Source organism: Corylus avellana, chromosome ca2, assembly GCF_901000735.1.
Source record: "Corylus avellana chromosome ca2, CavTom2PMs-1.0".
In the NCBI taxonomy this organism is placed as follows: Eukaryota; Viridiplantae; Streptophyta; class Magnoliopsida; order Fagales; family Betulaceae; genus Corylus; species Corylus avellana.
The window spans coordinates 47,027,360-47,048,172 of NC_081542.1; the positions used below are offsets into that span (position 1 = coordinate 47,027,360).

Below are 20,813 nucleotides of genomic sequence, written 5' to 3' on the forward strand. Positions count from 1 at the left end.
CATGAATTATATGTCTATCATGAAAGCGACCAATAAGCTTTGACTTTACCTTTTGGTCTGGTGAGATGTCCTGGAGCTGGAGGAGGAAGAAGCATTGGTGTTGGTGTTGGTGACGGCGGTGACGGTGTGAGGACGGATTGTATCTGGTAAAACGGGTATGTTTCGTATCTAAGATTACAACTTGGAAACAGAACTCTACCCCCTTGCTTTCCATCACAACACATCGGTAGGTTTGCCATGGCTCCCCAAAGACACATATTGCAATCAGATCCGGATATGTCAGGGCTGCACTGGACAAGGCTGTAGAGCGTTTGGAATTCCGTAAAACTCACTTCTTTAGCAGCAAACTTTTTAGCACCGGAAGGAGCATTTGTTGCCATTGGCACCAAGTCATTCAACGTGGCTTCCACCAGCTTCCGGAAGCGGTCTTGCTCTATAATATTCCTCACGTTCCACAGAAATTTGCTGGGCTCTTCCTGCATGGTGGAAAAGAATGACCGGTTCGAGTAACGTAGCATGCATTCGTCGTACCATATCACGGCCACTTTTCCTGTAGGGCAGTACTGCTGAACTATCTCTGTGGTTGCAGTTGCCACGCAGTCTTGGCAGGCATCGGTGGTGAGGTCGCCACGGCAGAGGAAGAGGCCGTAAAGTGTGGCGGCGGTGGGGGTTTGGCCGGCAGTGGCGTTGTAGAAACCACTTTCACGCGTGGCATTGGAGGAAAGGGAAGAGAGCAGGTGGTTGAGGTTAAACTGGTAGGTGCTGTTGGGGGTGAAAGTGGATTCATTTGAGCAGAAATGGTAGCGGTAATTTGGGACTTGTGCACTGGTGAGGCTAAGGAAGCTAAGCGAGGAAAGAATTACTAGGATCATGGAGACATTGAAAGAAGGCATGCCCTTTTTTTCTTTTTCTCTTTCATCAATGGTATATTGGAAGAGCATCAGTTTATAAACTTTTATAATTTTCCTATTGTTCTTGGAAAAAGTCTGTCATTAACGAGATCAAAGGAACCCGGACCAGATTAGAAAAAAAATAAAATAAATTAGAAAAGGAACCCGGACCAGGGCAAACATCTTCACTATTTCTTCTATGCCCCTGCCAAAGAATATGTCGGCAGGATTCCCGTCATAGCTGTAGAAAATAAGGCAAGGGAAAAGTCATTGATCTGAAGCGTACAGAATTGGAAAAGCAAAGCGTGTGGAATTTTTTTTATTTTTTTATTTTCTTTTTTTTAGGGGGGAGGGGGGAGGAGAGCGTGTCAAATGCGGTTAGAAAAGGCGAGAAGTAAAGATAAACCAAAGTCTTTTATCCCTAACACAAAAAGATTCACCTAATATGTTGAATGGCTTGGTAAACATGTACGTACGTAGTTTGGTCTAAGTTGTTTTTTTTTTCTTGTTGTTTTTTTTTTTAATGCCAAACTAAATTGTACCACTCCGCCTCAGATCCTGGAACCCAAATGTCCTCCTAGCGGAGGAAAAACTAGTAGAAGGAATAGCGATCTTGATCTCCCTCCATTCCATAGATTGAGCAGCTTTCCTATGAGGGCGATCGAGGTTAAAAACAGTACAATACCATCAATAATATATAGGCCTCGCCATTGCATGCCTTCGTAAGCCCTGATCATGAACCAAATTTGTCAACCAAAGGGACGAAAAGGGTGTCAATTATCAAACCACTTTTTGAGTTGCCAAAGATTCTTGGTCTTCTGACGTGAATGTGTTGGCTTTCATCAAGTGAAATCACTACTGTCGTAGGTCCATCCCTAGTTACTCTCTTGCTTTTCGCAGCCGAAATTGTGTCCTCTCGATCTCAACCTACTAAAAGTCATTACTTTTGGCCCAACTTTAGCCTTCTTGGCAAACTGAACGAATTTAGGAAGTGTTTTGGTGTTTTGGTTTCGATGACCAAAATACTTTTGTCCCGTGCTGGTTGAGGCAGTTCATACGTTCACATGATAAAGTTCTAAAGATTACATTTTTCCTCTAATTCACTTGATTAAGATTACAACACAAAAAAAAAAAAAAAAAAAAAACATGTTTTTATTTATAGCGAGGTGAAGAGAATACAAAATAGTAAGGGTAAAGAATAAAATTAGATTTAGATACAATCAAATATGATTATAGGAAATTACAATCAATTACTGTAAAATCAAATCTCACAGTATATATTCTAACACTAAAAGTAGTAGGTGGCTTTTAAACTTTACAAAACAATATTTGTCCTCTAGTGAAGCGTTTCCCACACACATTACCGAGGGTATACTTGAGTAATAGATGCTTCATCGACTGATAGATGCTTCATCGACTGACCAATGCAATGATTTGCTTCCAGATTGATCTAAGCCTGGCTCCCTTAATTGCATGTTTTGCTCTGTACCACTACTAAAGAAATATGCCGGTTGCTGAGGTGACAGCAGAGGAACTGAGTAACTGTTTAGCATAAGAACTATGGATGCTGTGGTTGGCCTATCAACTGGATCATTCTGTACACATAGTAAGCCAATATGGAGACATCTAATGACTTCACTTATCGAGTAAGAGTCTCCCAATGTTGGATCCATCAAATCCAAAGGCGTTCCATCTCTCCAAAGTTTCCAAGCCTACATCAATTGGTTAAGTAATATTACAAAAATCAATTATCTTAATTCCCTCCACACGAATGTGATGATGTTTGTAGCAACATCGAAAACAAAATTAGAATTGTTGGTTCATACTACTCACATAGCTCAAAAGGTGTCTAGTAGTACCATCTGATTGATTGAAAGAACTAATCTTCTTTCCACTTATAATCTCAAGAATTAGGACACCAAAACTATATATATCTGACTTTACAGAAAATTGTCCATGCATGGCATACTCTGGAGAAATGTAACCACTACAAACCAAAATCATTGATACATAAATGTTAGCTACAAAACATGCATGCTCATTTGTGTTACATAAACAATGTAATGCTAAAATTACTTACAACGTGCCAGCAATCCTACGAGTGTTTCCCCGAGTTTGATCAACTCCAAAAATCTTTGCCATGCCAAAGTCTGAAACTTTTGGATTCATATCCTCATCTAACAAAACATTACTAACTTTAAGGTCACGATGTATAATTCTAAGCCGAGAATCTTGGTGAAGATAAAGAATTCCTCGAGCAATCCCTTCCATGATTTTGTAACGTGTTGACCAATCCAATTGTCTTTGTCTTTCAATGTCTATATATATTCACCAAGATTCAACATGATTCAACATGATATATCAAATTAATTAATATAGAAAAAAAAAAATAGAGATATCTCTTCAACTCTTGTAATTAAGCTGCACAATGCTCAATGAATCTGCTAATATATAGTTAAACGAATTGTAAAACGAGCCCTTCTTGAAAGAATTAATTTGATCTGCTTTAAAATGAAACTCAAACCTGATTTCATATGCCATACAAGAAAATTAGACATGTGCCTATAAGAGACAAACCATATAGAAAGTAGTCGAGACTTTTGTTTTGCACAAATTCATAGACAAGTATCTTTTCTTCTCGTTCCAAGCAAAATCCCAACAGCCTTACAAGATTTCTGTGTTGAAGTTTAGCAACTACTACAACCTCATTTTTAAATTCTCCTGCTCCTTGTCCAGAACTTTTTGATAACCTCTTTACAGTTATTTTTTGTCTATTAAAAAGTATTCCCTGCAAATGTACATTAAGAAGTTGTTCAAACAAATTACTATTTACAATTCCTATAGTCCCAACAACAAAAGCTTAAGCATTGTCAAATTTGCATTACTAGAAATACTACGCTAGCAAAAAGTAAACAAATAACGAAAATCATTAGGGTATGTCTGTTAATGTATTTTGGGTGTTTTTTTTTTTTTTTTTAATTTGAAAATTTATTATAATGTGATATAAATATGAAACAATTTTGTGTTTTGAGGAGTGTTCTTTATTTATGAATTGTTTGTTTGACTTGAAAATAGTATTTAAATTAATTACCTTGTAAACTGCACCAAATCCACCCTCACCTAGCTTGTTATCATTTGAAAAGTTGTTGGTGGCAGCTTCAATTGTAGCAAAATCAAATTGTAATATCATTAGCAGCTGCAAAAGAAAACAAGAAATGTAAGTAACAACAAGTGTAACATTAGCAAATATATATATAGGAATGCATAAAATGATATAATTTAGCATTTACCAGCACCTTCCTGTATGGCATTGTCCTTCTTTCTTGCTCTCCTGGTAAGGAAGCAGCCCACAACGAATAGCATCGAACACACAGAAATTGCAGCAATAATGGCAACAATTGCCACCAATGAGATTTGACCTTTTCCTGCATAAATAATATTATTCCCATTTCATTGAATTAGAGGTGTTTTTTTAAATAACAATAACAATAATTTTTTATTGACTAGTAGTCGTGACAAAACCTTATCCTATTGTGCAATCACATATGTTACAATCTTAGGTGTTTCATATTCTTAATATATATATATAAAGCTCTTAAATACCCTACATTGAGCAAGCCAATTTTTATAAGTGAGTTCTAACTAAGTTTTGTTACATTTAGTATTAGAGCTGAGATTTTGGCTCAAGATTAAATTATTAAATTTACTATTTTTTATTTTTCTTATTTTTAACATAATATTAGAACCTCTTATAGAGTTCCCCAATAAGTTATTTGTTATGCATAAGCATTTAACATGAAACTATTCATCACTTTTAAAATCCTATGAAGTTACTTATCTCAACCCGAAATTGCTAATGCCAATTTAACAATTCTAAACCATGTGAATTGTAAATTGCAGGAATATGGTATTTTGGATGGAGACAGGAGAGAGAGAAACTTACCATGCCTAGGAAGTGGAGGAGCAAGTTCTGGATTTGGCATTGGCGCCGATGTGTTTACCGTCAAGTAAAATGGGTACACATCATACCTAAGAATGCAACTCGGAAATAGAACTATGACCCATTTCTTTCCACTACAGCAACCCGGCAAATATGTCATTGCTATCTCAAGACATCTACTGCAATCGTAACCCGACAGGTCCGGCGTGCACTGCACGAGGGTGTACAGCGTTTGTGACGCCGTGAATTTCGCTTCTTTCGTCCCAAACTTCTTGGCTCCAGACACAACATTTGAAACGCCGGTTGCCAAATCATTCATTGTCGCCCTCACTAGCTCGTCAAACCGATTCACCTCCGAAACACTCTGTGTGCTCGACAGGTAAGAGGTAGGGTCGGGGACCATGGTGGAGAAGATATACCGGTTAGAGTAGTGTAACATGCACTCATCGTACCAAGCCACAACCACTTTCTCGTCGGGGCAGCGGACGACTACGTCTTCGATTGCCCCGGCAACACAGTCTCGACACGCTCCGGCAAGGAGGTCGCCACGGCACAGGAAGAGGCCGTAGGCCATGTCGATGGAGTTTCCGGCGGAGGCGTTGTAGAATTCCAAGTTGCTGGTGGCGTTGGAGGAAAGGTAAGCGAAGAGGTGATTGAGGTTGGATCGATAGGTGCTGTTGGCGGTGGATGTAGTTGTGTTGGGGCAGAAATGGTCGAAGTAAGTTAGAGCAGCTTCAGTTCCGGTTTGGCTATGGTAGGTGATCAGCATGGAGAAGAACACAAGGGTTATGCAGAGGTTGAAGCCCATGATCCTCACCACCAACCACTTGCTCTCGGCGACTCTAGGATTGATTTTGTAATAATATTTAACTCAGATATATACGAGCAGCATGTGCATGCCCATGGTGGCGGCAATTTTAGGGCTCATTGACGTGACGCTAGCAAAGTCAAACCACCGAATTCGTAACGCAGATCTCAGTCAAAGTTGGGAAAATACTTCGGAAAAAAATAAATAAATAACGCAAATTTGTGCCCCAAAGCATCGTCCATCCGAGTAGACTGGGCCAGTGGCCTTTGAAAGATATACTGTTATTATTTAATTAAAATGACGTGGCAATAAAAATTATTTTTTAAACTATTTTTAATAAGTACTAAACTCTTGCCCAAGCTTAGTCAATGCGTGGAAAATAAGTAATTCATTTAGGACGGCCCATGATAAAATGAAGGGGCAAGGCTTAGGTGCGGTCCAATTAAACTACTGCAATCTACAGTAGTTTAGTTGGACCACCGAGATGTATTGAGGGGTATTAGAAAATTATTTTCTTAAAAGTAATAATATAAAATTTGTTAAATATTAAAATATTCAATAATTAGAAAAAGAAAAAGAAAAATCAATACTCCTCTACAGTTTCTCTCTGTCGTTATGCTTGGCAACTCTCTCTCTCTCTCACAAGTTCAAACCTGAAGTTTGTGATGTTTGATTGTGGGTACCATATTATTAGCCTATAATTGCAGAAAATTTAGGCAAAGATTGAAATTTTTTTTCTGGGTATATGATTTCCGAAAGTGTTTGGTATGTTTGATTGGTAAAATTCTGCTCTGATTGTTTGTTTCCTTTTTGGTGCACAATTTTGGCCAAGCGGTGGTTCCAGCCACCCCATTTTGGCTATGGCCGGTCTAGGATGGACGAACCACCCTATGGCCAAAGGCGTGAATCGACAAAAGGTCGAAAAGAAAAAAAAAAAACTTCAAAAAAAGTTTGCGGGTTTTGGGGGTGGCGGACCACCCAAGTCCTGCCAGTTGGTTTAGCCCCTTGTTTTCTTTTCTTCTTTTTCTCCCTTTCCCTCTATTCTTCACGCTGACGCCACCTGCTCCCAATCTACCGGCTTCCTAACTCTTTCCTCTTTCTTTTTCTCTGTTTTCACCTTCTCTATCATCTACACTTCCTTTCTTCTCCTTCTCTGTTCGTTATTTAATCACCCTCTCCTTAACAGATTTCAGAAACAAAGAGAGAGGGAGATTTGACGAGAGGGGAAGAATTTAAGGGAAAAGAGAGAGAGAGAGAGACCAAGGGGTTTCATTTTTTATTTTCTTTTTTATTAGTTTTAATTTTTTAATATTTTAATATTTTAATAATTTTAATAATTTTAATTAAATATTGAATTTTATATTATTTCTTTAAAAAATTAATATTTAAATCCATTAGAAGATCTCAGCCTTCCATCCAAACTACCGTAGATTGCGGTAGTTTGGAATTACCGCATGTAAGCCTCACCCAAAATGGAAGTACATAGGGGTGGGCAAATTAACCGTTACCGTTTAACCGGCCGTCTACCGGCTTCGACCGAACCGATATAAACCGTAGCCGATATGCCGATATGCTTATCGGTTAAAAAAAGTATACCAGAATTCGGTCCGGTCCGGTTAAGAGGTTCTTATCGGTTAACCGATTTAACCGATAAGAAACCGGATTTTTTTTTTTTTTAGTCCTAGTCCCAAAACGGCACCGTTTAGTCTTTTAGAGAGGTTTCCAAATTCCCACAAGTGACACAGGTTTCCGAATTTGTGTAATGGTGTTGCCCATGACTTATTTTCCTTTTGCTAAGTGACTTTAATTAGTTAATACTTTGTTTGTTATTCATTAATGAATTTTATTTTAATTTGGGTTTGGGTAGGTTTGATGTTTTTTTTTAAGTGATGGCATTTGATGGGATTTCTTTGCCTTTGGTAAAAGCATTTTTCATTAACTAGTTTTGCTAGTCTAATTAGCATTCATTACGTTAACTAGTCCATTTGCTTTGGAAAAATGTATTTTATAATATAAAAAAAAAAATGTTGAAAGTAGATCAATATAAAAGAGCTTCAATTTTTAGCTCAAAAAACAAATATTTGGGTCCCAACAAAAAGTATTTGGTCCCTAAAACAACTCATTTTTAATAAGTTATTTTAGCCCAACAAAAAGTATTTGGGCTCTCAAAAGTAAAAAAAACTCATTTTTGGTTTTTGGCCCAACAAAATAAATCAATATAAAGCTCTCGGTTAAATCGGTTAACCGGTTTAACCGGACCGTTTAACCGTGTACCGTTTTAACCGAAATTATCGGTTAAAATTCTTATTGGTTCGGTATCGGTTAATAAACCGTTTAACCGAAAATTATCGGTTAATAACCGATAAGGTCCTTAACCGGACCGTTTTGACCGATACCCAAGCCTAGAAGTACATTGAAAAAGTTTGGACAAATAAAAGTCAAAGTCATTACGAGGGCTGTAATTGGCTATGTCGATCTTGGGGCCCATTGCAGGTTCGTGAGTCTCCCAGGCCCATATGAGTGAGTTGCAAGCCCTTTGTATCAGGCCCAAGAGAAAGGAGAAAATATGATCAGACAATGGCCCTGAATTGCTTGCTTCCAACCCATTTGTTGGCGCATTAGACTTTGTTATTCTACGAAGGAAAAACTCTGGCCGTTGAGGTGATGATCAATCAAGTAACAGAGTAAACTGCTTAGCATGACAACTCCATGAATGTTGCATCTTTTAAAAGTTTGTAATGCCAACCTTTTTATCAAAATTTAACGTTAAATCAAACAATTTGATGAGTAAAATACTCTGAAGATGTCAAACATCCAAGCTTATGTAAATGCATTGGGGCGTATTTTCCCCATTATTTTCTTTCTTGTCTGGTTCATGACATGACAAATTTTTAAGAAGACCTTGCTACTGGCAATGGCATTGCCTTAGGCCGGCTCAATGGCTAGGCCACTGAGGCAGTTGCCTAGGGCTCCCAGTTAGGAAGGCTCAAAAAAAAATTTTAATAAGACCCAAAAAAATTTAAAATTTTATTTGAACTTAAGGCTTAATTTTTTTTAAATAAGGCCCAAAATTTTTTCCCATAAAAATTTAATGCCTCTAAAATAAGGCTCCAATATAATAAGCCAATTGTAAAATAAGACCAATTAACCTAAAAAAACAAATGTGCCATATCAATTTTTTTGGGCAACTAGTTAAAAGTCAAACTTAAAAGTCATGAAACAACAATGAGAATGAAAATAATAATAATATTATAAAAATATAATAATATTATTAAAATAAATATTATTTAATTAATATTTAAATATTAAAAAAATAAGGTTGAACTTCAAAATTTCGCCTAAAACTCCCAAATACATTGACTCCTGCTCCTTTATGGCATGTTTGGCTCTGATTTTCTATGACCGAAAAACACTGGCTTTTGAGGTGATGAAAGAGTAACAGTGTTACTGCTAAGCGTGAGATTTATTGATGCCATTGTGAGTCTGTCGGCTAGATTTTCCTAAACACACAGTAAGCCAATATGGATACAGCGGATGACTTCATTTGTTGAGTAAGAATCTCTCAAGCTTGGATCCAACAACTTCAAGAATGTTCCATTGATCCAATGGTTCCAAGCCTGCATCAATTGGTCAAAGTTCTTATAGTGTCACCCTTCTGTATGCATGTTTCACTTTCGGGCTGGCAAAATAGGTACTTGATATAACCTATTTACGACCCGTTTATTTTATGCATGTTTTTTTTTTTTATAATAAGGTTCATATAGGCGTCATAAAAAATAGTTACATACATAGAATAAACGGGTACCTATTTATTTGCCAGGTACATGTTTTGTCAGCCCTAATTCACTTGGAGGTGATGTTACAAAAGAAAAAGAAGGCAAATTATACTTTATCCTACCAAACTATTATGAATATCCTGCTTGGTGATTCAAAATACAGTAGGTTTCTATACAAAATAATAGAAAATTAGTAATCCAAAAATCGGTTAGCTAGTCACATGTAACCTTTTCCATCCAAATTAATGGCCAAATTTGGCACTAAAGGTTGCTCTGAATATTTTGGTAGTTTATAAGTCCAATTTGCAAAACGTCTTATTTAGAGGTAAAAAAGCAAATGAGGTTGTAGTTTGAGAAAAAAAGGTTAAATCAGAAGTAGGAAAGATCCTCCCTTGTAACCCTTTTTCCCTCTTTCTATTAGGAAAAAAGAATGAATATCCAAAAGAAGAAAATATCATAACATGTTTTTCATACTCACAGAGGTCAATATAGGTCCGTAGTAGTGTCTGATTGATCAAAAGAAGAATTGTTGTTGCCACTTAAAATCTCTAGTATTAGGACACCAAAACTATATACATTGGACTTCACAAAGAATTGTCCATGCATTGTATATTTTGGAGACATGTAACCACTACAAAAAAGCATTATCAACTCAAGAATGTCACTAAACCATTATGAAACCTTAGAATTAATTATATCCATCAATGACAAGATGTTAATTTCTTCAGGTTAGAATGCCATTTGTTTTTCTTTCTTTTCCTAGTATTAGATTTTTAGTATTATCCAATATTTAAGAAGAAAAAAAAAAACAAAAGTTATATATAGAAAAACTATTGTGAATGCTCTTATACCACCTTAACTGTCCCGAGAAATGTTACTCAACATTTTCAAGTGACATCTTAGCATTTTTTTTTATTTGTGGCACGTTCACATCCACTTTCTTTTTTTAAAAAAAAAAAAAAAATTAAATGCCAAAATATTTGAACTTTGGCCTATTGTTGCAATAATGTTTGACCTATTTTGGCATATTCTTGATACGTGACTGCCATCGGTTGGCAACTTGCCACCCACCAACTCTAGGGAGTTTCCAGCCACCCTCTCCGCCTATGCGGTCAACCCATACCATCTCTATGAAAAAAAAAATTCAAAAATCAAACTCAAAATTTAATTAATTTTTTGACCTTTTTTTGAAGAATTGAGAGAATGTTAGAATATATTTTTATATTCAAATCTGATTTTATTGGATCTCCTACCTTTTAGGTAATCATACTATTTTTATATTTGTATTATTCTTTTTTACGTAGTTTTTCTATAAATAGGATTGTTTTCTGCATGATCACGCCAGGCAAATTCCTAGCGGCGAAAAGTATCATAAGAATGGGGTAGTGGGATTCATTAGCTGCAGAGGCCATGGCTACCTATTTCGGGGTCGTCTTGGGCCAAGAAATGGGTGTGCAACAAATGATACTGGAAGGGGATGCAAAGCAAATTTTTGATGCCATCCAAGACAAGGACAGAAATGCTAGCATGATTGGCCACTTGATTGATGACGTTAGGCAAAGTCTAAATACTTTCTCAAGGTGGCAAGTAAACCATGTGTATCGTGAGGCGAATAAGGTGGCGCATGGACTAGCAAAACTGGCCTTAAAATAGGTGAATGATACCGTATGGTTAGAGGAGTGTCCTTCTTGTATCAGAGATATTTTATTGCTCTATTGCTTTGTCAATAATCCATTTATGAAATTTACCAAAGTGGTTCTTCAAAAAAGGATTGTTTTCTATTATAAATCTTATTAAATCAATAAAAACAAAAATGTAAACCTTAAAACAAAATTGCCTCTCTTTTTATTATGTTTTCCTTCACTTGGAGTTGAGAAAGCCCCAAGACCACCCAACACTGGGTATCAAAGCCTAGGTTCAACTAACAAGTCTGCTTTGACCCAGAGCCCGATGTGTGAGGGGGACATTGTTGGGGTTATCGGGGCTGACAGTTTATAAGTGTGAGGGAAAACCTCACCGCTTGAGCTAGCTTTTGGAGTTAAAAGAGACCCAAGACCACCTAACACTGGTCACTGGGAATCAAAGCTCAAGTTCAACCAACAAGTCTCAACCTAATAGTCAACAGGAGAAATGAGTTATCTCTGCTTCAATCTAGGGCCCCATATGTAAGGAGGAGATTGTTGGGGCTATCCCACATCGGTTGTGGAATGGGCTGGTGGTCACTTTGTAAGTGTGAAGGAAAACATCATCTCTTGAACTAGCTTTTGGGGTTGAGAGAGGCCCAAGACCATCCAACACGGGGTATTAGAGCCCAGGTTCAACCAACATGTCTCAGCTCAATAGTCCACGGGAGAAACGGGTTATCACTGCTTCGACCTAAAGCCCGATGTATGAGGAGGAGATTGTTGGAATTATCCAACATTGGTTGTGGAAATGGCTGGTGGCCACTTTATAAGTGTGAAAAAAAAAAAAGCATCACCTCTTGAGTTAGCTTTTGGGGTTGAGAGATGTCCAAAACCACCCAACAAATATAACTAACTGGATATTCTCAAGTTCAAATCAATTGGAGAGGATCCAATTCCCAACATAAGAAGTGGGTTGAGTGGGAGAAAAACACAAAGACGTTATGGGCAAGATCTTACAACTAGAATTATGTTTTTGATATAAAAATATTTGGTAAAGTATAGGTGAAATGTCCCTTATATCTCCCTTAAACTTTCTGTGTTTTTACAATCATCATTTAAACTTTAAAAAAATTTAATTTATCGTATCCAACTTTAAAATGTTTAGATTGTCACATATACAGTTATGATTTGGAGACGTGTACAAGGATAGATCCGGCAAGTCTCATTGATCAATATCAATGAATGCATTGAAATTGAAATTGATACTTAATTTTTGAGTATCAACAACCAAGCTCATGATGGAATGCATTGGGGTGTAGTTTCCCCATTATTTTTCTTTCTTGTCTGGTTCACGCATGACAAATTTTCGACCAGTCGTATAGAGCATAACGTTTGAGTTTCATGACAAATTAAAAAGATACTTAACTTTTAAGAAGCCCTTGCTACTGACACTATCAAAGGTATACTTCAATAATCGATGCTTCATTGGCAGACAATGGCATTGACGTACTTGTAGATTGAGCTGACTCCTGCTTATTTATGGCATGTTTGGCTCTGTTCCTCTATGACGAAAAAATGCAGGCTTTTGAGGTGATGACAGAGTAACAGTGTCACTGTTAAGCATGAGATTTATTACTGCCATTGTTGGTCTGTCAGATGGATTTTCTTGAACACATAGTAAGCCAATATGGATACAGCGGATGACTTCATTTATTGAGTGAGAATCTCTCAAACTTGGATCCAACAACTCCAAGAATGTTCCATTGATCCAATGATTCCAAGCCTGCATCAATTGGTCAATATTCTTATTGTGTCACCCTTCTGTATGCATGTTTCACTTGGAGGTGATGTTACAAAAGAAAAAGAAGGTAAATTATACTTTATCATGTCAAACTCTTATCCACTTTGTATTTATACTTTCAAACTATGATCTACAAATTACCAAAGTATTCTGAACAATCATTTGTGTCAGATTTGATGTTAGTTTGGGTGAAAAACATCACATGTAACTAACAAGTGCGCCTAAGTTGTTGTTGTTGTTTTTTTTTTTTTTTTTTTTTTTTTGACAACTTTGCTCATGTTTTGTATTATAAATATGATTTAAAAAAAAAAAAATGGAGGGTTGTGCGGCCACTCGTAGTGCCACAAAAACAAATGAGGGTAGCTGCACGACCACCTATAACAGTCTTTGAATAGATGTGAGTAGTTGTGTGGACCACCTATATGTTCAAATGGGAGTGGCCAAGCAGCTAGATTTAGTAAAGAAATAGTCGTAGCGCCACATGGATATTGTAAACATTATAAGTACGCCACAGGGCATTGCAAATACTCTCTGTTTCTATACAAAATAATAGAAAAATTAGTCATCCAAAACTGGGTTACACATGTGCTAGCCACATGTAACCTTTTCCATCCAAACTAATGGCCAAATTTGGCACAAAAGGTCACTCAAAATATTTTGGTAGTTTGTTAGTCTGATTTGCAATAAGTCGTATATAGAAGTGTAAATGCAAATGAGGTTGTAGTTTGAGGAAATAAAATGTAATGCCCAAAAAAAATAAATCATAATATGTTTCAAACTCACATAGGTCAATAGGTCCGTAGCAGTGTTTGACTGATCGAAAGAAGAGCTGCTGTTACCACTTAAAATCTCTAATATTAGGACACCAAAACTGTATACATCAGACTTCACAGAGAAGTGTCCATGCATTGCGTATTCTGGAGACATGTAACCACTGCAAAGAAGCATTATTAACTCAGCAATGTCACTAAACGATTATGAAACCTTAGAATTAATTATGTCCATCAATGACAAGATGTTAATTTCTTCGGGTTAGAATGACAATTGTTTTTCTTTCTTTTCCTAGTATTAGATTTTTAATATGAAATTAATAAGATCAGTAATCCTTGACAACATTTTTTCTAAGATTTTAGGGGAAACTTCACTAAACCTCTTTAAACTTTCATTGTCTTTTCAATTATCCTCTTAAAGTTAAAAACTCTCAATTTAGTGTATCCAACTTTAAAAACTTTGCAATATCATCCATCTGTTAGAATTTTCTATTAAATCCTAACAAAGGCCCTAGAAATTCTCAAAACACTCATTTTTTTAATATATATATATATATATATATATAAGGTAATTTTGCAATTTAATAAATTTTACAGGGGTATAAATGTCATTTCACCCCCTTTTTTGTTTCATTTAACTCCTAACCCTTGCCCCGGGGGGATGGGGTTACATTTCAAACTTTGATACACTAAATTGAGAGTTTTTAAACTTTAGGATAGTGATTGCAAAAAATAAAAAATAAAAGTTAAGGAGGGGTAAGTGAAGTTTCTCCTAGATTTTAGTTACGGATATATAGATATTATATAGTCCAATACTTACTATGTCCCAACAATTGTACTAGTATTTCCTTCAGTTTGATCAACTCCAAAAATCCTTGCCACGCCAAAGTCTGAAATTTTTGGATTCATGTCCTCATCTAATAGTATGTTGCTAGCTTTAACATCACGATGTATAATTCTAAGCTGAGAATCTTCATGGAGATAAAGAATTCCACGTGCAATTCCTTCAATGATCTTGTGCCGTGTTGACCAATCTAATAGTCTTTTCTTTTCAAAGTCTACATTCATCAAAATTCAATATCTTGTTAGAATAAATGAATCGGAATTGATGGTTGAAGAGAAGATAAAAGTTAACTAAAAATTGAGCTGCAAATAGGATCCATGCATTAATCTAGTATGACGAACAATGAAATGGACATATACTTAGAAAGGACTGACCAAATAGAAAATAGTCAAGGCTTTTGTTGGGCACAAATTCATAGATGAGTATTTTTTCCTGTTTTTCAAAGCAAAATCCCAATAGCCTCACAAGGTTTCGATGTTGAAGCTTGGCTGCCAAAATAACCTCATTCTTAAATTCCTTTGTGTGTGGACCTTGTTCCAAATTCATCAAGAGCCTCTTCACAGCTATTTTTTGTCCATCGGGTAACATACCCTAAGAAGATATTTCAACCAAACAAATTAATTTATGTATAAATTTGAAGCTTTTGAATTTTGGATTCTTTGGATTTTGCATGCATTAGATTTATATACAATTCTCTTGAAAAAATAATAATGAAGGGAAAAATGCAAATCAATCCATGTGATTGCATTGATTTGCAATTCGTTATCTAAGGTTTCCAAAGATGCTTAAAACTCTCTGTTGTATGCAAAAATGATAAATCACTCCTTGCCTCAAAATTTTATTTGAAATTTAACTTAGCTTTGACAGTCTTTGTAAAAAAAATTTGAACAAAAGTTCGGGGTAAGAAGTGAACTGTCATTTTTGCTAATCATAGAGAGTTTTAGGCCACCTTTTAAATTCTAAAGAGCGCAACCACACGTGCTAATTTTATATTTTTTTTAAAAAAAAACAGTAAACAATAAATACTAATTCCATACCTTGTAAACCACACCAAATCCACCTCCACCCAGCTTTTTGTCATCTGAGAATTTGTGTGTGGCAGCTTCTATTGTAGCCAAATCAAATTTCAAGGCCTCTATGCTTGTAATTCCGCTGGTTGCTATGCACACAAATGGTGTAAAAACATTGATTGGAATCTTCGATCGCACGTGTGGAAGGATATCAATAATATTTATTTTAGAGGGATAAAAAAAGGGGGGGGAAGCACGAGAGTTTAACCCCAAGTGGAACCCGTATGTATTGCTTGCAACACCATCAAAGAAAGTAAAGAAAGAGAGAATGCGAGAGGCGGAGAATGAGCTGTCGTTGCCCCTCTCCCTCGCCGTTGCCGCCAAAGAGGAAGAAGATTGATCTTTCCTTGGCCAAATCTCACAAAATTGTTGGGATTTTGGCCGGATTCAATCCCCAAACACCTTGGCCCGCCTTCTCTAGCCTTGAAGCCGTCGTATTTCGACCCAAGACCGCCAAAAAATGATTTTTCTACCAAACCCAATGCCAATGGCGACCCGTGATCCAATCCGATCCAAATTGCATGTTTTTCTTCAATTGATTATGTAGAGGTACAAAAAACTGATCTGTTCTTTCATTTTGTGGTGTCAATTTAAGGAAATTTTTATTTATTTTGTTGTGAATTTGAAAGTCTTTGAACTTAGGGTTCTAAAAGGTCAAATTTTAGTCTTTTTATGATTCGGCTTTAATTTATCGGAATTGATGGTTGATTTATGTTAATAGATGTTCGAATCATATGTTTGATCATTCACATTGTCTTGGGTTATGATAAATTTGAGGAATTTTTTGAATTAGAGTTGTTTATGCAGGAAATGTAAGGGTTTCGGCTCTTGGAGTTAATTTGGTATTTCCGTTGTGTTATTAGAGGATTAAATTGCTTGCATGAATATCCATTTCTCTATTTAATTTAGGTGGGATATGAAAAAATTGATAAAAATGGGCAATTAGGGTTTCGTGTTAAGGTGAAATTGGGGTATTTCGAAGAGATGTCAAATTTCCAAACTGTTAGTTTGAAAATGAAATTGGGATCGTTAATTAGTGATTTAATGTATTAAGTGAATCTAGACTTGGGTAGATTTGGCTTAAATTGGACGTTTTATTTTATAGCTAATATGTAATTAAAGACAATTAGTCTACTTTGAAGACCAATGTTCTGATTTGAAAGATGAATATTTGGGCCTGAGTCGAACGCTGATGCTTTGATTTGATGGGCATTATGTTTTAGGGTCTGATTTGAATATCAGTTTCCTAATTCAAAAAAAGACCATGAGAATATGCCAAGGCCTGAGGTTGGTGTTTTGTGATGTTAGCAATGATGAATAACTTTTTTGATTGCTGTAGATTGTAACCTATATGAGAAAATATTTCCATGATTGCTACTCAATTAAGAAAAAGTGAATTTATTACCTTGTTACGTTTACACTTGAAAAGCATATTTGGTTAACTGATATGATATTTTTTTGTTCATGTAAGTACTGTATTATTTTGCATGTTATATTTCCTGCTTTTAAGTTATAATGAATTGTTTTTGGAAATGAAAGAAAAATAGGTAAGTCCTACATTGCTCGATCTCACAGCTAGGTTAACTTTTTCAACTGACTAAGATGACACATCAAACCTCTTTAATATTTTTCAAATAATACAGTGGTTCAGGACCGTTCTAGTCAGAGAATTCAGAGGTTGAGAATCATAAAGTTCAAATTCATGAGGATTTGCTAAGGTATTTTATTATTTTATATGATTTAGAATTGGGTTATATTGTTGGCTACTTTAATTGTAATATTTAGATATTTTTATTTTCTTTCGCATGTTTAAATACTCCATAAAATCAAATACTTATACAAAAAAGTTGGTTTATAATTAATATTGTGGTATTTGATTTTATGGAGTATTGTTATGTAGACATTTGGTTAATTTGATATTATGCGATGGTTTTATGGATATTGGTTTTGTTTGGAGAACAAGATATATGCGTCATTGGATATTGTGTTATTAGCTGTTTTGTTGTGTTATGTTATTTTTTTTTTTTTCTAAAAAAAAAATAAAAATTATAGACATGTTACTTATCAAAAATAATTATAGACATGTTGAGGGATATCAGTCACAGTAGTTTTGCAGGCCCTTTAGGGTTTTGCATTATATAAATTTCAATCAAATATTTCCTTACCCTTTTCAGTCTGTGGAGCATTGTACTTCTTTCTTGTTCTCCGTCTTAGCAAGTAGTAGATCATAGTGCATAGCACCAGAGAGACAGCAATTGAGGCCACGATGATGATGGCGATAATTTTTATTGAAGTACTTTTTCCTGCAAAAACAACAAAAAAAAAATTCGTGAACATACTAACCAGTACAATAGTTCAAAATTATGTTTCAAAGATATATATTTTAGACAACCTTGACTCCTGGTCTTTCATTTGCGAGATTACACTAAAAATAACTCGAAGGGTGAAGTACACTATCCACCTGGGTTTCCGGATGAATTCGGTTGCTGAGATCATTACATCAGGTTGATCTAATTTTGCTCCATCTGTTTTTCTTTTGGCTAGGTGATTTTCACTCCAATATTCTACCATATTGAATGCATGCCCAAAACCACTGACATGGCAAAGGATTTTAAGGCTAGTTCTTTATCATGGCTTATTGTATCTATTATCCTCTACTGTCTCAAAATCATAAACCGTGAGCATAAGGAGAATCACATCTATTTCATCATTTTGTATCTACTAAAGAGAAAAGCAAAGAAAGTTTCACTTTGATTTTCATCAGCTATCCTGTCCTGATTTATCCTACGGAGCATGCCATTGTATTTGCTACTATCATGGTATGAAAGTGGCCATTAAGTTTTGACTTTACCTTTTGGTCTTGTGACCTGACCTGCAGCTGGAGGAGGATGAAGCATTGGTGTTTGTGTTGGTGTCGGTGACGGTGTTGGTGTGGGCACAGATTGTATCTGGTAAAACGGGAATATTTCATACCTAAGATTACAACTGGGATACAGAACTCTACCCCCTTGCTTTCCACCACAACACATCGGTAGGTTTGTCATGGCTCTCCGAAGACACGTATTGCAATCAGCGCTGGATATGTCAGGGGTGCATTGGACAAGGCTGTATAGCGTTTGGAATTCCGTAAAATTGACTTTGTTAGCAGCAAACTTTTTAGCACTGGATGGAGCATTTGCAGCCTGAGGCACCAAGTCATTCAACGTGGCGTTCACTAGCTTACCGAAGCGGTCTGGCTCTGTTATATCCCTCACATTCCACAGAAATTTGCTGGGCTCTTCCTCCATGGTGGAAAAGATCGACCGGTTTGAGTAGCGCAGCATGCATTCATCATACCATATCATGGCCACTTTTCCTACGGGGCAGTACTGCTGAGCAAGCTCTGTGGTTGCAGTTGCCACGCAGTCTCTGCAGGCATCCGTGGTAAGGTCACCACGGCAGAGGAAGAGGCCGTAAATTGTGGTGGCGGGGCTTTGGCCGGCAGTGGCGTTGTAGAAACCACTTTCAAGCGTGGCATTGGAGGAAAGGAAAGAAAGCAGGTGGTTGAGGTTAAGCTGGTAGGTGCTGTTGGGGGTGAAAGTGGATTCATTTGAGCAGAAATGGTGACGGTAATTTGGGACTTGTGCACTGGTGAGGCTAAGGAAGCTCAGCAAGGAAAGAATTACTAGGATCATGGAGACGTTGAAAGAAGGCAATTAAGCCCGTATGTTTTTTTGTGAACAAATATCTTGGAAGAGGTTTAGTTTATAAACTTATCTAAGTTGCTTATTTTTCTTAGAAAATGTTTGCCAATAACCAGATCCAAGGAATCTGGACTCGAGTGTTTAGTGGGCAAATATTGTTTACGCCGGTCAATGAAAGGAAGTCAAGCCACCTCATTATTCCTTCTATGCCCCTGCCAGAGAACAGGTCGACCGGATCCCAGCCATAGTTGTAGAAACCAAGGCATGGGAAAAGTCATTGGAGAAGGAAAGCGTGTGGATTTTTTTTTTTCTTTTTTTTTTTTTTAAAAAAAAATTATTCTGTTTAAAGGATATTACAGTTAAGCCTGACCCAAAACATAATATCGTAAAAAACCTTGCAACATCTAGAAAATTTTTATGCTTCTCGCTTGCCAAAATGATAATTCCAAGTCTTCTAAAAGATAGTCCAAGTCTTCTAAAAGATAATTCCAAGTCTTCTAATCCTCACCCACAATGTTTGACGTAACATGTTGAATGACTTCGTGAACGTGTAGTTTGGTCTAAGTATTCAATCTATCATAAACAACTAACCTGCTGGAAAATTAACAGAAGTCCAATATGTGGTCGGCTCCAAACCCCACTTCTCTCTCTAATTACGCCTTTTCTCCTTTGTTGATTGCGGGAAAAACCCTAATTGACTAGTTAAAAAACAAAGAATATTAACGAAGAGAGGAGTTTAAAAATTACTAAACTCTACGTGGTTTTTTCCTATTCTTTGTTACCTAATAGTAACAATTTATTGACTAGTTGACAATATTTATTAATTAGTGGTGAAAAAATCTGAAACCTATTGACCAGATTCCAGAATAGGAACCTATATTTTCCCTCTTTACTAGTGATTGTTAATGGCTACTCTTTTTCTCGCTTGTTTGATGTTTTGTTTATGTCGTCATTAGATTCTTAAGATCACGTTTGAGATTGTGTTTGAAAAATAGTGCTGTTAAATTAAAAAAACACTTTTTGGCAAAAACTTCAATTTTAAGCTTTTGCCAAAAGTGTATTTTGATCATTTTTAGGTCTTTTGAACCCTTAAAAGCGATTTCAATTTTTTTTACCAAACAAGTATTTTTTTCTTCAAACCAACTTTCTGAATATTAAACGCACTTTTAAACATCTCAAACACACACCTAAATAGGCCCTAAGCCTAACCCACTTTTGATAATTAAAAAGATAAAGAAAATGTAACTCGCTTGGTCTGGACTTCCACATCTTGCTCAGTCATAGAATTCATTATATTTTTAATTATCTTTTAACTATCTCCATAGTGAATTGATAAATCTACCATTGAATTTGTGTGAGGTTCATATGAGTCCACAAATCTAATGGTTGATATATTGAATTTGTAGGATGAAATAAAAAAATATTGATGTAAATCATTCATCTTCTGATAAATAAAAGAGATGGAAGAAAACGAGACCCACTTGGTCATCATTTTCACATCTTGCCAAGTGATTGCGCCTCGATCAGTTTAAAAATTACAAAACTCTATGTGGTTTGAACTTAAATAATTAATCTATGAGCTTTAAAAAGTAGGTTTCAAAAGAAA

At 36.0% G+C, this 20,813-nt stretch overlaps 2 protein-coding genes, 1 long non-coding RNA gene and 1 pseudogene across 4 annotated transcripts in view; 1 reads left to right on the top strand and 3 right to left on the bottom strand.

Moving 5' to 3' along the window:
* Window positions 1-893, bottom strand: part of LOC132170048 (cysteine-rich receptor-like protein kinase 10) — a 3,006-nt gene extending 2,113 nt beyond the window's left edge. Inside the window, exon 1 of the mRNA XM_059580964.1 lies at window positions 50-893. Coding sequence (XP_059436947.1) covers window positions 50-893 — 844 coding nt within the window. The remainder of the gene's footprint in view (window positions 1-49) is intronic.
* Window positions 894-2,281: 1,388 nt separating this feature from the next.
* Window positions 2,282-5,638, bottom strand: LOC132170049 (cysteine-rich receptor-like protein kinase 10). Its single transcript, XM_059580965.1, has 7 exons — window positions 4,834-5,638; window positions 4,181-4,315; window positions 3,982-4,097; window positions 3,468-3,678; window positions 2,971-3,208; window positions 2,724-2,877; window positions 2,282-2,602 (listed from the first exon to the last, which is right to left on the bottom strand). The coding sequence occupies exons 1-7, from the start codon at window positions 5,636-5,638 to the stop codon at window positions 2,282-2,284; spliced, it is 1,980 nt and encodes a 659-aa protein (XP_059436948.1).
* Window positions 5,639-12,350: 6,712 nt separating this feature from the next.
* Window positions 12,351-19,501, bottom strand: LOC132168755 (cysteine-rich receptor-like protein kinase 25; annotated as a pseudogene).
* On the top strand, window positions 15,690-18,492 carry LOC132168756 (uncharacterized). 2 transcript variants are annotated; one of them, XR_009438927.1, is made up of 3 exons: window positions 15,690-16,073; window positions 17,168-17,242; window positions 18,403-18,492. It is a non-coding gene; the product is annotated as an uncharacterized LOC132168756 (long non-coding RNA). The 2 variants fall into 2 exon arrangements; XR_009438926.1 differs by lacking the exon at window positions 18,403-18,492 and adding an exon at window positions 18,069-18,143.
* Window positions 19,502-20,813: the final 1,312 nt, after the last annotated feature.